Here is a 17,257-nt window from a genome sequence, read left to right on the forward strand (position 1 = left end):
GTTCTCCACACACCTTCTCTGAGTGGTGCTGACCCTCTAGGCCCTGGGGGGCAGATGGTATGCTCCTGGAGGAGCTCACAGCCTGGTCACAAACCAGGGAGGCATCACGCTGGGCTGGACAAAGGTCACAAATCCTGAGCTTCAGAAGCCAAAGATAGTCCAGGTGTCATAAAGCCACAAAGGAGGTAGAGTCAGAACTGTCTGTAACCAACACAGCCAGTCAAGGGCAGCACCGTTCAGAGCCCAGGAGACCCGACGGATGGGCTTCCCCTTGCCCCAGCCTCACCCTACTGAGATGAGAACAGAGCCTTTCTTGGGGGACCCCAGGGCTGGCCTCTGGCAGTCAGCGATGCAGGATGTTGGCAGGCCTCCAGGCCTCCCCCTGGGAAGGCAGACCCCCTGTGGTCCAGGAAAGGCTGTGGGAGGTCTGGCACACCCAGAGGGGCTGGGATTTGGGGCTGAGGAAAGTGCAGAGTGACCCATTTGGGTTTGTCAACCAGAGATCATCCCCTCGGACGTAGCAGGAAGAGAAGCTTATGACCAGAACCCACAGTGGGAGGAGAGGCCATGGCAGACTTCTGGAAGAGAGTTCTCTCTGTAGCCGGAGGCCCACAAAGGTCCAGGACGGAGGACACCCAAGGAGTGGGCGCCCTCCATAGACATGTTTCCCCGGCATTTGGGCAACACCTCCTAAACACTGAACATGAGCCCAGGGCTGGCGGAGGGGCAGATGAAAAGAAACCACCTCAAAGAGATTGAGTTTTAACTCTGGAGAATGAGAAATCCATTGAATGTAAGTTTACCAGGAAATTATTGGATTAAAATGTCTGCAGACAGATTAAATCCAGTGAGGAAACAAAGCTCTGTTTCTTAAACATCCGAGTCAGCCAAGGTAAAAGCTTGTACTTGCTCCGGTTAGAAGGACAGAAAGCAGATATGGTCTAAGGAACCCCAAGACCCAGGGGTGAGAGGTGCTGTGGCCTGTGCCAGAGGAAGAAAGGAGAAGGATGTCCCCATAGATGGAAGAGCCTTTGCAAAGGCACAGAAATCAGGGTGACCAGCCCTTCTGGAACCTTGAGAAGGTCAGTGTGGCTGGAGTGCACGGGGCAGAACTGGAGAAGCCTGGAGATGGGGACGAGAGGCAGGCAGAGGGAGTGGGATCTGGGCCCAGGCAGCGGCTACCAAGAGAGGGACGTGAAATGTGTAGGGAGAGAACCCGGCCCTGGTGGCTCTCTGGGTACGAGGGAGGGGGCTGGTGCTCGTTCTTGCACTAAGCAAGTGCAAGTACGGAATGCTGCTGTGTGTGGCCCGGGCCCTCGCCGCCTCTGTGGAGCAGACCTGAGTGGGGGGAGAGGGAGAAGGGGCCAATGTGTAAAGAGCTAAGCAAGACCATTCCAGATGAGTACCCTGAGGAAAAAGTGGGATGTGACAACGTGTGATTGGCTTGGGCTCATCAGAGGCGGCCTTTCTGAGGAGACCTTTCAGCTGAGAGCAGCCTTGCAGAGGGGACAGCAGGAGCAAAGGCCCAGAGGCAGGCATGAACTTGACAAATTCAAGGAGCAGCAGAAAAGCCAGTGTGTCTGGAGTATGTGAGTGAAGGCAGAGGGTGCAAGTGAACCTTGTAGGCTATTGGGGTGGGGGTGTGGGGTGGACATGACTCCAGGCGCCGTGGGACGCCATTAGAGGGTTTTAAGCAGGGAAGCGATACATGAGTCTGTTCAGGTCAAGGACACCAACATTGCTGCCAAGCACAGGCCTGGCACATTCCAGGCTCAAAACAACTGCCCGGGGATGATTTGGCAGCTCCAGCGCCAAATCCTATATTTAAATGGAATCTGGGCTAAAATTTTTAAAATCTACCCTCTTTCCCTGCTTATAAGTGCAATTGCCTGGTTACTTGGTTTTTGTCCCCACCGGAGTGTGGAACACACAAGGGCAGGGTCTGTACTGACTTCACTGTTGTCTTCCCAGTGTCTGGCCGGGCACAGGGAGTGCTCATACATAGGTGACAAGTAGATGTCTTCATCCACTCGTTGCCCGGCTTCCCAACTGGTCCCTTCTTCCAGGCGCCCTCTTCAGGCCATTCCCGAAACTGCAGCCACAGCCACTCAGCCAACAACGTTTCTATCGAGCTTTTACTGTATGTCCAACATATTCTAGCCAGCAGGGGTTATTATGGTTTAAATTGTGTCCCCTTGCACCCCTCCCCATTCTTATTATTGAGGTTCTAACCCACAGAACCTCGGAATGTAATCATATTTGGAGATAAGGTCCTTACTGCGGTGATTAAGTTAAAGTGAGGTCATGGGGGGGGGCGGTTCCTTATCCAGTATGACTAGTATCCTTATTAAGAAGACCAAATTTGTACTCAGATTCGTACGGAGGGAAGGTGATGTGAAGACGTGAAAAGATGGTCACCCAGAAGCCAAAGAGAGAGGCCTGGAGCTGATCCTTCCCTCCCGCCCCTCAGAAGGAACCTACCAACTGCTTGATGTATCATTTCTTAAAAAAAATTTTTAAATGTTTATTTATTTTTGAGAGAGACAAAGAGACAGAGCATGAGCACAGGAGGGTCCGAGAGAGAGGGAGACAGAATCTGAAGCAGCCCCCAGGCTCTGAGCTGTCAGCACAGAGCCTGGTGCAGGGCTCGAACTCACGAACCGTGAGATCATGACCTGAGCTGAAGTCGGACACTCAACCAACTGAGCCCCCAGGCGCCCCATTCACTGATGTATAACTTCTCACCTCCGGAACTGAGAAAACACTTGTGTTGTTTCAGCCACCCAATCTGTGGTATTTGTTACTGCAGGTTAGGAAACTGATACAGGAATATAACAGAACAAAAGACAAGACCCCTATCCTCATGGAGCTTATGTTCTAGGTGAGGGAGACCAAGGATAAATTTATTTTATTTTATTTTTACTGTTTTATTTATTTTTGAGAGAAAGAGAAACAGCGTGAGCAGGGGACGGTCAGAGAGAGAGGGAGACACAGAATCCAAAGACAGGCTCTGAGCTGTCAGCACAGAGCCCTACACAGGACTCAAACCCACGAACCATGAGATCATGACCTAAGCCAAAGTCATGGCTGAGCCACCCAGGCGCCCCGACCAACAATAAATTTAAAACTTCAGAATCAAGGGGCGCCTGGCTGGTTCAGTTAGTAGAGCACGCAGCTCTTGATCTCGGGGTTGCAAGTTCAAGCCCCATGTTGGGTATACAGGTTACTTAAAAATCTTTAAAAAATAGAATTTCAGGGGCGCCTGGGTGGCTCAGTCGGTTAAGCCTCCGTCTTCGGCTCAGGTCAGATCTCACGTTCGTGGGTTCAAGCCCCACGTTGGGCTCTGTGCTGACAGCTGGCTCAGAGCCTGGAGCCTGTTTCAGATTCTGTGTCTCCCTCTCTCTGACCTTCCCCCTCTCATGCTCTGTCTCTTCTGTATCAAAAATAAATAAAAAACAAGAAAAAAATAGAATTTCAGAATCAAGAACAGGATGGTGTGGGGACGCCTGGGTGGCTCAGTCGGTTAAGCAACCGGCTTCGGCTCAGGTCATGATCTCACTGTTCGTGGGTTTGAGCTCCCCATCGGGCTCTGTGCTGACAGCTAGCTCAGAGCCTGGAGCCTGCTGTCTCCCTCTCTCTCTGACCCTCCCCTGCTCACACTGTCTCTCTGTCTCTCAAAAATAAATAAAAGATATAAAAAAAAAAATTAAAAAAAAAAAGAACAGGATGGTGTGAAGGAGTGAGCCTCGGGGGGTGAGGGCGAGTCGTTGAGTGGAGGAGGAAGGCCTCTGTGCAGGTGAGTCAGCCTTCCTCGGGAGGTAGGGGGAGATGCGGAGAGAACTGGGTGTTGGGCATTGCCGTGCAGACGCCCAGCGTGGGAACAAAAGGCCAGGCTCGCTGGAGTGCATTAGGCAGGGGAAAAGCACGACCATTGAAATGAAAGCAAGAGGTGGTCAGGGCGCCTGCACAGCCTTGACGGCATGGAGTTTGGATTTTATTCTGAGTGCATTGATGCAATGAAAACTGTTGGAAAACTGTAAGCATGGATGTGACACTGCTGGATTTATGTTGCCTAACGACCACTCTGGTGCCTCTGTGGCATTCCAGAAGGCCAGCAGGGAAACCTACAGGAAGCAGCCTCAGTGTCCAGGCAAGAGAAGGGACAGAAACCCAAACCTGACTGTCCCTCCTCCACTCACCCTTGGATGCCTGCCCATCCAAGCCTTGTGAGGCCCTGTCCAGAAGGTGGCAGGTGGAGGGAGACCAAACCATGAAGCAATGAGTGGATTAATCAGAAAGTTTTACCCCAGAAGGGCCTTGAGATAGATGGTCCGACCTGCTTCACCTTAGGCCTTAAGAGGAGACACTCTAGGGGCGCCTGGGTGGCTCAGTTGGTTGAGTGTCTGGCTTCGGCTCTGGTCATGATCTCACAGTTCGTGGGTTCGAGCCCCGCATTGGGCTCTGCGCTGACCGCTAGTTCAGCTTCAGATTCTGTATCTTCCTCTCTCTCTGACCCTCCCCTGCTCACGCTCTCTCTCTCTGTCTCTCAAAAATAAATAAAAAACATTTTAAAAATAATTTAAAAATTAAAAAATGAGATACTCTAGAAGGACACTCAATTTAATGGTCAGAGGGGGCACAGGAAAGCAGAACTCACTAGACCAAAATGGTCCCACAAGCATCCTCCAAAACGAAATTCTGACCACCTCACGCCCAGGCTCTAACCATTGGCAAGCTCTCTGTCACCAGCAGCGATGTCTAAGTGAGGTCTGTGGACCCTGCCAAGGACTGAATTGTGTGTGCCCCCCCCTTCCATCCCCCACCAAAATCCACATGTTAAAGCCCTAGCCCCCAATGTGACTGACTTGGAGACAGGGCCTTTAAGGAGGCGATAAACGTTAAATGAGGTACTAAGGGCAGGGCCCTAATCCAATAACACTGGTGTCCTTATAAAAGGAAGAGACACCAAGGGTGTCTGTGCACAGATAAGGCCTTGTAGGACACGTTGAGAAGGCGGCTGCCAGCAGGCCATGAAGAAAGGCCTCACCAGAAACCAACCCTGCTGGCACCTTGATTTTGGACTTCCAGCTTCCAGAACTGTGAGAGAATAGATTTCTCCTGGCAGCCACAGCGGACTGATACAGAAGCCAACTTCTGAACTGCCCCATGTTCATGTCCAAGCTTACAGACCCGTCTGGCCCCCCAAAGCAGAATCTCTGGAGGAGGGACCCCAAGAGTCCATGTTTTGAACAGGTTCCTGATGCTCCCTGAAGTGTCCTCTCCAGGAGCTCAGGAGGACAGTGAGGACTGATTCCCCTAAAAACCTCTGGCCCCCAGTTCCTCTGGTCACCAGCTTCCCCCTCTGTCCTCTTCACATCTGGCCTCCAGGCTAACTGGCAAGCTCATTCTGCCTAGTTGCTTCATTTTGCACACTCCCTGAGCCCTCCAAGAGCCAAGACGGGGCTAAATATGAGGTGCAGAAACTCAGATAAATCCGATCTGAGCCATGGTGCTTCCGATCCACGGAGAGAGGACGCTCCGCACAGCAGGACCCATCCTGAGTCTGGGCAGATGCCGGAAGAACTACAGGAAGGGGAGCTGAGCAAGCTGGGAGTATGGGCAGGGGTTTCAAGCTGCGGAATCCCGTAGAAATCAGCACTCATTTGTTGTTTCTGCCGAGCTGCGGTGGAAGCAATTGAGAGCCAGCGCCCTGCCTTACTCTGCCACGTCCCCTCTCCTCTCCTGGACAGAATGGACCTCAGTGCTCTGTGGGTTGATGGCCCTGTGGCTGCTTTCGGCATTACTAATAAGGGCCCTCCTAGTGGCTGGAGCAAGACCCAATCCGGCAGAACCGATGTTCCGAGTCCAGGAATCCTAGGTTCTGAGTCTAGTTTTTCCACTGGCCAGCTGTGGGATGTGACCCCAGAGAATCATGTCTGAGTTTCCTCACCCATAAAAGAAAAGAAAGATGATAATATTCCAATACAGGTTTGTTTATAGAATTAAATGAGGCTAACTTTGTAAAGTCCCCACTGTCTGGCACTTAGTTGACCTTCAATAAAGGTTAACTCATAGGTCATTCCTTACAAAACAGTGATTTGTCCTACTTGGAGGCCCTGCACGAAGATACTGGTAAAAATTAAGCATAATAGACAATGTCTCAGTAAGGACCCACCTGCATCCTGTCCAACGAACAGGCTTTTACTGAGCACCCGCCTTCTGGTAACAGGTCGGTGTCCATTGTTAGAACCGTGGAGGGGGCTCATGGCCCCGGTGCTGAAATGTCAGCCCCAGGAGGGAAGCGCTTCTTGTTAGCCCTTCTATTGCCCGTGTCTAGAACGGGCAGAACATATTAAGGATTCAGTAAATTATTTGTTGAATGGATGGGATGAATCAATAAATGAATGGCCGGTACATTCCTGTGGCCCTCTGACTGACTCATTTTTAAGATCTTTTTATTTTTTTTAACTTTTTAAAAAATGTTTTATTTATTTTGATACAAAGAGAGACAGAGCATGAGAGGGGGAGGGGCAGAGAGAGAGAGAGAAGGAAACAGAACCAGAAGCAGGCTCCAGGCTCTGAGCTAGCTGTCAGCACAGAGCCTGATGCGGGGCTCGAACCCACAAACATGAGATCTGACCTAAGCCGAAGTCAGAGGCTTAACCGACTGAGCCACCCAGGCGCCCCTAAGATCTTTAAAAAAAATTTTTTTTTCATGTTTTTAATTTATTTTTGAGAGACAGAGAGAGTGCAAGGAGGGGAGGGTCAAAGAGAGAGGGAGAGGGAGACACAGAATCCGAAGCAGGCTCCAGGCTCTGAGCTGTCAGCACAGAGCCCGACGCGGGGCTCAAACCACGAACCATGAGATCATGACCTGAGTTGAAGCCTGACGCTTTCGCAACTGAGCCACCCCTCATTTTTAAGATCTTGGAACAAGTCCCTTAACCTCTCTGAGCTGCTGTTTCCCCACTTGTGAAGCCAGAGGTGTTTAATTTGTCTCTAGGTCCTACGAGCAGAATCAAGAGAGCGATAATAATAATAAGCAACACTAACTGGACTTATTGAGCACTACTATGTGCTGAACACGGTTGTAAACAACTCTAGGAGGTAACAGCATTTTATAGAAGAGGAAACAGGCACTGAGGCAGAGAAGGCTCCTGGGGCAGCGGGGTTTGATGACGTTTTGGAGGAAACCCTGGGAATCGGATTGAGCAATGGAGAAGACCCTTGGCCCTGAGGGGTGGGCCCAGTCCAGGGTGTCCCCGCGTGGTGGTAGAGGCAGACTAGACAGGGGCAGCCCCGCCCCCGGCGTCTCCTTGACAACAGCCTCCGCACATGCGCCTCAAGCTCCGACGCTGAGGCAGGCTGAGCGCTCCGAAGCCAGACGCCAGCCGGGCGGAAGCCACCCTGGCGGGCTGGACGGCGGGAGCGCGGGTGGGCTTTTAAAGGGACCAGCTCCGCCCGGGCCCGTTCGCCTACGGGGACTTCGGATGGTGAGGGCCGGGGAGGGGGGGTGGCGGGAGTTGGCATCGCGGAGGCCGAGGAGAAGCAGGACTGTCTAAAACCCTTCGCTGCTCCCTCGAGAGGACAAGGGAGAGGGGGCTGTGTAAATGCCGCCCCCAGGGGCAGCAATGGGATGACCGTCCAGGGAGCAGCATGGGGACGAAGGGACTGTGGAATTGCACTTTCTGAGTAACAAGACGGGGACGGGGAGTGTGCAACCCCCCAGGACTATGAGAGTAAGCTCGAACTCCAAAAGCTCTATAATGGGGATAATCGGGATGGGGTGCCCTAACTGGTGCCCCCACCCCCACCCCAAGGAGGGAGCTGGGGCTCCGAGGAAGAGTCAGAGAGCAGGTTGAGAGGGATCGCAGGTCCAGCTCGGGACACTTACACTCTCCCATCCCCTACTCAGCATTCTGCCATCTCCCTACCTCGTCGCGGCGCCCGGCCATGGCCAGACCACCCGCCCCGGGCTCAGTGATTGTCCCAGACTGGCACGAGAGCGCCGAGGGCAAGGAGTACTTGGCCTGCATCCTGCGCAAGAACCGCAGACGGGTGTTCGGTAAGTGCCTGCCCCCAAGCCTGTCGCTCCCCTGGGAGAACAGTGTCACCTGCTGTTCCCGGGTGGGGGTGGGGCAAAGAAGTAGGGCAGTGAGAGCCTGCTTTACTGCACTCCTCTGCCTTGGGGACCCCTGGAAGCCCTATCCCTGGGGGCCCCCACCCCCGAATCTCCTTAGAGCTAATTCCATCATCAGAGCCAGGAGCATGGAAACAGCCCCAAACCTTGCCAGGAACACTGTCACCAGAGAGGCCGTTGATCGAGTTCTTACCTCTGTGCCAGGCCCCCTGCTGGGCATGTTAACACAACAGACTCCCGACTGCCCTCAACAGCACACCTTACGGACTTGTCCCAGCCTGGGAAGTAGAGGCAAGCCTCTTCCATATCCTATTGTCTCCAAGATGAGACATTCACGTCCCCCAGGATGAAGCCAGCTCACCCAGTTGCAGTGCAGTGCAGAGGGGCCTGGCACCTGCTGCGGGAGCTCCGCTCTGGCCGGAAGAAACAAAGCACCAGGAGGTTTAAGACCATAGAAGGACAGTACAACCCACAGCGTAGGACTTTCAGATGCTAAGACTATGCATGTATCATAAATCAGACTCTTTTTGCAAATAAAAAGTATTCATAAGACCTTGGTGTATTGATTCCAATAAGTTTATTTATGTATAGTAACAGAATATCTTTGCGATATTTCTCCATTGAGGAAAGAATTATGAAAACCCTTTGCCTTTACATGTGGGAAGTCTAGAACATGTGATAATAGTGTCCATAAACACAATCTCGTGCATCAAACTTCATCTTTATTTTTTGTAATGTTCACTTATTTTGAGAGACAGACATAGCGCAAGCAGGGGAGGGGTAGAGAGAGAGGGAGACAGAATTTAAAGCAGGCTCCAGATTCTGGGCTGCCAGCACAGAGCCCCATGCAGGGCTCAGACTCACGAACCTCAAGGTCATGACCTGAGCCAAAGTGGGCCTCTTAACAGACTGAGCCGCCCAGGTGCCCCTCGTGCATCAAACTTTAAAGAAAAGTTATTTGAGGGGCGCCTGAGTGGCTCAGTCGGTTAAGCGGCCGACTTCGGCTCAGGTCATGATCTCACGGTTCATGGATTCAAGCCCTGCGTCGGGCTCTGTGCTGACAGCTCAGAACCTGGAGCCTGTCTGCGGATTCTGTGTCTCCCTTTCTCTCTGCCCCTCCCCCACTCATGCTCTCATTAATAAATAAAAACATAAAAAAAAGAAAAGAAAAGCCATTCGGTATTATTTGGAGTGGCCCTTGGCGCAGCTCGCAGCACACAGGTGTTTGTAACAGAGCTCATCCGGGGACCCTGCGTGTGTCCCGGGCCTCTGTAATGAGTATAGGGAACCATGGATCGCTGGCACTGAAGAGCCCTTAAAGCTGATGGGTCTGATGGGGCAAGTGCAGGGTGGCCTCGTGACCCCTCCTGGCTCCCTTCTTGTCCCAGGGCTGCTGGAGCGCCCAGTGCTGCCCCCGTCCGTGGCCATTGACACAGCCAGCTACAAGATCTTCGTGTCTGGGAAGAGTGGTGTGGGCAAGACGGCGCTGCTGGCCAAGCTGGCTGGCCTAGAGGTACCTGTGGCACACCACGAGACCACTGGTGAGTGCATCCATGGAGGCCTTCCCTGGGGTGGGGGAAAGGCTGGCCCTTGACCCACCATTTACTCTGCAACCTTGGAAGGGGATTTCGCTTCTCTGAGCCCCTACTGGCTCCTCTATTCAGCAGAGATAATAGCACCAACCCCAGGGTATTGTTGTGGGATCAGTGTATTAGAGATAGTGCTGAACATGCCTAGCAATGAGCTGGCACAGGACAGGTGCTCAGGGAACACTGACCTTTTCTGGTTTCCTTCCATTGGATGTTGACCAACCATCATGTTGCACCATCCTCCAGTACAGTTGGGTCCCCCTGTATGTACAAGCGGTGTTCAGTTTCTCCGATCAGACTGAGAATTTTCCCAGGTCAGCGACTATGCCTTCCGCATCAGGCTGGTGACCCACCAGGGATGTATCTTCTTCCTGTTCCTGCCTGGCCCCCTTCTCCTCTCCACTCTGCCTCTCCCATGCTAAATAGCTGACCCTCCCTCCCCCAGGCATCCAGACTACTGTGGTGTTTTGGCCAGCCAAGCTGCGGGCCAGCAACCGTGTCGTCATGTTCCGCTTTGAGTTCTGGGACTGCGGGGAGTCTGCCCTCAAAAAGTTTGACCACATGCTGCCGGTGAGCCCGCAGGTGGGCCCGGGAGGGGCCGGGAGGAGCTGGTTGTCTGACGTGGGCTTCTGAGTACCTGCCTGGTCTGCAGGAGGCAGAATTGGGCATGGGCCTGGGGGTGCTGTCGCGGGCGGGAAAAGGGCTGCACTGGCTGGCCATGGGGACCGGGACTCAGCCCCAGCTCTGCCCTGGGACAGCCAGTCCCTGCTCTGGGCCTGCGGAAGGAGGGCCTGTGCTCAGACTTCTCAGGGCCCTGCAGCTGATAAGAGGTTCTGACCCCCTGGTTAGCAGCCTCCCATCAGCCTCTCCATCCTCAGACTTGCAAGGAGAAAACAGATGCTTTCCTCTTCCTCTTCTCCTTCACCGACCGTGCCTCCTTTGACGACCTCCCTGGACAGCTGGCTCGAGTAGCAGGCGAGGCCCCTGGTGCTGTCAGGATGGTCATCGGTTCCAAGTATCCTTTGGGTGGCCCCTAGGACAATCTGAGGCCATCCCTGGCAAGGCCCAGAGCAAGGGGAGCAGGGACTCTGCCTCTGCCCCGCTGTGGGCTCTGCGCCCAGGGACGTTATCTTAAAGGCTGCAGCAGCCCCCCTACCCATCCCCCCAGGATGGGGCTCCGGGGAAGAGAGATAAGGCTGGGTGCGATAAGGCGGTGAGAGAGACACCGGGCCAGGCTCCTTGACGCTCCTCCAGATTCGACCAGTACATGCACACTGATGTGCCTGAGCGTGACCTCACGGCCTTCCGGCAGGCCTGGGAACTGCCCCTCTTGCGGGTGAAGAGCGTGCCGGGGCGGCGGCTGGCAGATGGGCGCACACTGGATGGGCGGGCCGGGCTGGCCGACATTGCCCATGTGCTCAACGGCCTGGCGGAACAGCTGTGGCACCAGGACCAGGTGGCAGCGGGCCTGCTCCCCGGCACCTCAGAGAACATCCCCAGCTGATCCCTGCTCCCACCCGTGACGCAGGGCAGAGGGCAGGACCAGGTCCTAAGGCCGAGGCAGGAACGGGGATCTCATCCTGAGGACTAGCCAGAGGGGCCCGTCAGGAGGGCGAGGAGGACAGTGCCCTGAGAAGTCTCCTGCCCCAGCGGCACCTTCCTTGCAGAAATCACAGCAGTGAGGTGGGGCCATGAGGCTCTGTGCATCAGTGGCCTAAGGGCATCTGAGGTCTCCCTGGCCTTCTCCCCGACCACCCCCCCCTTGGAGGGTCTAGGCTCTGGAAACTGAGGAAGTATAGGGGCAGGGCCTTAGGACTCAAGCTTCTCCCCCTCCCTCCCCTGCACCTGCTGCCCTCCCAGAGAGGGCACCTGGGAAGGGAGGATATCCCAGCCCGGCCCTGGACCTTAAGCGACTTCAATCAAGAGCCTGTGTTCGTTGAGGCCACACGATCTGCTGTACCGGATAAACCCTGAAATCTCAGTGCCTTAACTCTATAGAAGTTTTTTTCTTGCTCAGCCTGACTGCAGGTGGAAGTGAAGGTGGATCTGGGGGCCCTGCTGAATGAACTCATGCAGACACCCTGACTCTGGCTTCCCAGTTTGCCCTGGGGCATCGACATCCAGCCAGCAGAGGGAGAGTGAGTGCAAGTGTTAAGTCACCCAGGAGGTTTCCCTGGACCTGGCCTCTGGAGGCGTGCCTTCTGCCCACCTTCCATTGGCCAACAGCCAGTAACATGGTTACCTGGAGCTGCAGGGCAGGCTGGGAAATGTAGTCCACCTTCAGGTTCAGGCGGTGAGCCATCATTCTGCAGTACCTTTTTTTTTAGAGTCCTTTCTTTTCTTTTCTTTTTAAATTTTATTTATTTCTGAGAGAGAAAGAGAGAGACAGAGTGTGAGCAGGGGAGGGGTAGAGAGAGAGGGAGACAGAATCCGAAGCAGGCTCCAGGCTCTGCATGGACTGCGAGATCATGACCTGAGCCGAAGTCAGATACTTAACCGACTGAGCCACCCAGGCGCCCCTGTAGTACCTTTCTTGATCATGAAGATGTCAGACTAGGCTTGGGACTGGGGGCCTCACCAGCCTGGGGAATCAGAAAGCTCGCTGAGCAGGACGGGGGACCAGACCAGGCAGGGTCAGGGTGTGCGCTGCCCTGTTTGGCAGCTCTGCCCTGTGGGAAGCCAGCAAGGGCAGGAGAAGGAAAGTGAGGGAACACGCCCATTCTTGTGTCTCACCCCTGCCCCATCCACCAGAGACACTGGTGAACGTGGACTGAAGTTTGTGGGGGGGGGGCGCTGCTGAAGGGGGTCTTTATACTTTCTGACACGCCCTGATGGTACCCTGGTTGGAACTCTGGGCTGAGGCCTGGCCTGACTCTGAGCCAGCTGGAAGGGCCTGGGGGCCCAGATGTGGGACCCCCAGAGCCGCTGACCCTCGGAGCTCCCTCTTGAGCGGCCCTGGCAGCTGTGCACCCCGCATCCTCACAGGCATGATCACATGCTCACACACACCAGCCCTACAACGCCCTCCACACGCGCACGCGTCCCTGCTGGCACATGAAGGAGGTTCGTACATACTCTGGCTCACACTCCTGGGCACACTGACCGCCTGCATGATGGCGTTTACCGTGTCCGCTACCCTGGGCACCACCCATAGCTTTGTCACCCTTGCCAGGGCCTAAAGGACCAGCGCTGGTTCACAGCTGAGCTCTGAGCTTGTCCTGTGCCCCAGAGAAGGAATGTCCCTGCGCAGGGCCCCCAAGCCTCACGGGGGCACAGCTGGTGGGCTGGCTTCGGCTCTGCTTCAAGGCAGCTGGCACAGCCCATTCTTTTCTCTTCTTGGCTCCTGTAGATCCTACCCCAGGAGGCCACAGCAAAGCTTGGGGGTGGGGCCCATGAAGGTCACCTCTGGGCCTGACTGTGAGGCTCTGGCTACAGGTGCCTGTGTTGTAAGCACCACCCAGGTATCTCTGGGCTTGAAACCCCCCAGAAAGGAAGAGACTGCATCCTTCTTGGGCCCCACTCTGCGCCAGCAGCCCGTTTTCTCCTGGTTAGCCCTGTCCCCGGCAGAGAATCACCGTGTCACCCACCTTCGCCCCAAACCAAGGAGATGAACAGTTCACTTAACTGTCATCCTGTGTAAGGATAACAGGGGAGGCGAGAGGGACTGGGACACGCAGCCCGGCCACCCACCGCCACCCCAGCGCCACTTTCCATGTCCCTGCAAGCCCCGCCGCTGCTCCCCTTCAGCCCTTAGCAGCCGCTCATCTGGCGCCTCCACAGCAGTGCAGAGCTGGTGGCTGCGCTTACAGTCTGTCCCCTGGACTGGGCCACGTGGCAAGGGCGTCAGAAGAGTGTGTGGACACACGCGTGTGGGTTCGAGCCAGCTTCACGGCCCACCTCCTGGGCCATCCACAGGGACACCCTCGAGGGGCCCTCCGCCTGGTTTGAGGCTCTGCTCTGGCCATCCTGAAACTCCGGACAGCACACAGTGTGCAGCAGGTCCTGGGTGTGTTGTCCAGGGAGGGGGTCTGGGCTCCTCTCTCAGGGCTTGGAGGGAAAGGCCGCTCCAGGGAAGTGTCACCTTCTCCCTGCTTCGGTGCCCCAAATTCCACCGTTAGATTAAGCCTCACAACAGCTCAGGGGATGTATGTCTCCACTCACCCCACCCCTCCACGGGCCCTGAGGCTCCCTGGAGGGAAGGGGTACTGACGATACCCCAGGCTGGGTCAGGGGTGGGCCCTGACTTCGAGGGACCTTTGGGAGGTCACAAGGACAGAGCCTCATGCATGGGAGTCATGCTCTTACCCCACAGAGCTCTGTAGCCCCTTCCACCCAAAGAAGACACAGAAAGTGCAGGCTGTCCACCAGAAAGAGGGTCCTCAGAGAGCCTGCTGCAGCCTTGATCTTGGACTTCCCACCTTCAGCACTGTGGGAAATACATTTCTGTTATTTATAAGCCACCCAGGCTGTGGTATTTTGTTACAGGGGCCTGAACAGACTAAGAGAAGCTGAGGTCCTGGGAGGGACAGGGCTTTGCCCAAGGCTGCAGAGCCCCGAAGCAGCCTGATGCTCTCAGCCCTCAGCACTCTCCTCCCGTGGCCCGCCCCTCCGTCACATCCCCTAATTCGGCCTTCCAGATTCAGCCCCTCACAGGCCCTCTCTGGGTCCTTCCAGCTTTTCCAAATGTGAATCCTGGGGCTGCCTGGAGGAGGGGAAAGGGGGAAATGCAGCACTGGCCCATGCCCCCCACCTCCCGCTGTGCTTCCCAGGTCAGGCTGAGCTCACCTGATAAGTGAAAAGTTCTTTGCTGCCAGCCTAGGCTGTCTGGCGTCTTAGAGAGCAGGGAGGACCCCAGGTGAGGAACCTGGCCCCAGGATAGGAAGGTGCTGCAGGAACCCCGCCTGCAAAGGCTGCTGGGCGGGCGTCCGGGGCCCTGGCTCAGTCCAGATTCCTGATGGGGCTCCTTGGTCTTGCCCTGGATCTCCTTACTCCCTAGGCAGCCCAGAGGCAGCTGTGATGCGCGTCAGACACAGGCTTGGGGTGGGGGTGGGGGAGTGCCCAGATGGAGGCAGGGGGCTCGGGGGCCAGGACATGTTGGAGCTGCATGGAGGCCAGATCCCCAGAGGGCCAAGCTGGGGGCGGGAAGTGAAACTGGGAATTGGTGGAGTTTCTCCCCTCCCTGTGACCTCAGACCCAGAGGGGGGAGGGCAGTGGGGGTGGGGAAAGCTGGGGTCCAAGTCTACTCTAGAAAGTTGGGGTGGATTCTGTGAGCAAAGAGGACTCCCTGAGGCTCGGGAGTGGGGGAGGGGGTCCAGAAGGAAGGTAAAGGAGAACTGGGCCCTTGGACCAGTCACCTTAATTCCCACGCCCTGATTTGTAAAATGAAAACGGACAGCAGCATGCATTTCTTTGAGTTGTAAGTAAATGCGTGGAAAATATTTAGAGCTGCATCAGGCACCAAGTTCAGGGCACAATAAATGGTGTCTATTAACTTTGTTGTTGTTCTTATGGTAGTCGTGGCCGGTTGGGGGCAGAGGAGGGAGACCCGTGGACTGCGCGCCTGGGTGGTTGAATGCGTCTTCAGCCAGGTGTGGGCGGGCCCAGAGAGAATGGAGAACCTCCTGGAACCAGTAACTGCTCCCGGGTCCTCTCCCCCTCACTCCCATCCTGTTGAGCCCAGGATGGTGATGGCACCTTGGACTAGGACCCCAATGACGACCATCTCTGCGCGTCCTGAGTCAACATTTGTGCCCCAGACTCTGGGGGCAACCTTTCCCACGGCAGGAAAACCAAAATCCTTGAGACACGTCCACCGAGGCCTGAGCAGCCAACCCACAGTCCCCCTCTTCCCTCGGGGAGCAAACCGTGGCGTCTCTTGTCCATTTCTTGCAATGGGCAGTTCCTCCTTGGAGCTAAACCCAATTCCTCTTGCTGCAGCACAAGGTATTTCCCTTAATTCTGGCTTCACTGGGCCTGATAGGCCAGGAGGGAAGTGAACAGACAGTCCCTAACTGCCCTCCCATCCCCGCGGTGGGACCCTTCTTGCTCCTGCCATCCCACAGTGGCCTTGGCACTGTAAGTTCCAGCGGACCCTGGGGGCGCGCTGCGGGGTTCCATCCCGAGGCTGGCCGCGGGCTCCCCTAACAAGCTCGGTGACCTGCGTGAGCGACTTCAGGATCTCATCTGTAAAATGTGCTTACCCCCCACCCCCCGTGTCAGCTGCCCCCAGAGCCTGTGACGCTGAAGCGGGCGACGTGTGTCCGGCGCTCAGCCCAGGGCCCAGAGATGCCCAACACACGAGAAACAGCAGCCACGACTCTAGGACGCAGGCCTCCTCAGCGTCACCCCCACGTACACAACGGGGGGGGGGGTGCTAGTTCCCTCCTCTTCGGAATTGCAAATGAGAAACGCGTGTCAAGGCGATTTTGGAGGCCGAAAGGACCCTCGCACAGAAGGGGATCTGTCACCTCCCAGGCGGGGTCGCAGGGGAAGGGCTCGGGGTTCAGGCCCACCGCACGCCTTGCCAAGCTGAGCGCGCCCTGGGAGCTGCTCCTGTTCCACGCAGAAGAACCGAGAGTAGCGGGCCGGGGAGGGGTCGGCCCGGTTGCCTAGTTTGCCAGGCGCTGGCGACCCTGCTCTCCTCCCCCAGGCCCGACCCGACCTGGATTCGCACCGCGCTGCGGGGGGGGGCCCCTGCGGCGCCTGCGCCTGAGCAACGCTCTGCAGCAACACGTGGCGGAGCAGCCGCGGGACTTCGGCCAGCGCCCAGCGCGCTGCGTGGGGCGGGGCGGGGCCTTCAGCAGGTGGGCGGGGCCTTCAGCAGAGGGGCGGGGCCTTCCGCAGACTGGCGGCTGCTTTGCCCCTGGTTCCGCAGGGAGGCGACGCCTGCCCACCTTGCTGGAGGTCTCTAGCCAGTCCGTGTCCTGGCGTCTCCCAGTGTATGATTCCCGCCCGTTCCCCTCAGATGCTCATCTGGCTGGAACACACCAGCCCACGCTGCGCTTCGTGCGTAGGTGGACTCTCTGGCTCTAGCAGCTGGCGCGTCTCAACCCTCTGTCCCCAGCCTAGAGACTAGACTCGGCACTCCCTCCCGCTGTGTTAGGTCACGCCCTGGGCAGAGGGCTTCTGACCCCTGCTCTGCTCACAGATTCCTAGGCAGCGATTCCCACGATTCCTACTTCTCTAACAGAGAGGCAGGGACCTGAGACAACTGTCTGGGGGAGGCGGGGGTTGGAGCAGGCACCTTAAGGGGAAGGAGCTGACACCAGGGAAGCAGAAACGCACAGAGGTGACCATTTCCTGTCTGCTGGCCAGGGGAGTCGACCCTTCAGCCTTCCCCCTGCGTGAACTGGAGATAGCCCAAACTCAGCTCTCTCCCACTGCTGGGGCATCAGGAGGGAATCTGGCAGCCCTCCCTCCTTTGGTCTGCCTGGGGCTCTTTGATCTGCCCACATGCCAGGCGCCCAGTGCAGACCACCCCTCACCGATTTCTGTATTCTGCCTGGGCTTGGTAGAGATTCTGGCAGCA

At 56.1% G+C, this 17,257-nt stretch overlaps 1 protein-coding gene across 1 annotated transcript; it reads left to right on the forward strand.

Annotated features, from left to right (window-relative positions):
- The first annotated feature begins 7,377 nt into the window (after positions 1-7,377).
- CPLANE2 (ciliogenesis and planar polarity effector 2) lies at positions 7,378-11,724 on the forward strand. The gene is made up of 6 exons (XM_029947863.1): positions 7,378-7,493; positions 7,916-8,065; positions 9,529-9,681; positions 10,175-10,299; positions 10,608-10,744; positions 10,984-11,724. The coding sequence occupies exons 2-6, from the start codon at positions 7,954-7,956 to the stop codon at positions 11,231-11,233; spliced, it is 777 nt and encodes a 258-aa protein (XP_029803723.1). The 5' UTR covers positions 7,378-7,493; positions 7,916-7,953; the 3' UTR covers positions 11,234-11,724.
- The last annotated feature ends 5,533 nt before the right edge of the window (positions 11,725-17,257 follow it).

Source organism: Suricata suricatta, chromosome 8, assembly GCF_006229205.1.
Source record: "Suricata suricatta isolate VVHF042 chromosome 8, meerkat_22Aug2017_6uvM2_HiC, whole genome shotgun sequence".
Taxonomy (NCBI): Eukaryota; Metazoa; Chordata; class Mammalia; order Carnivora; family Herpestidae; genus Suricata; species Suricata suricatta.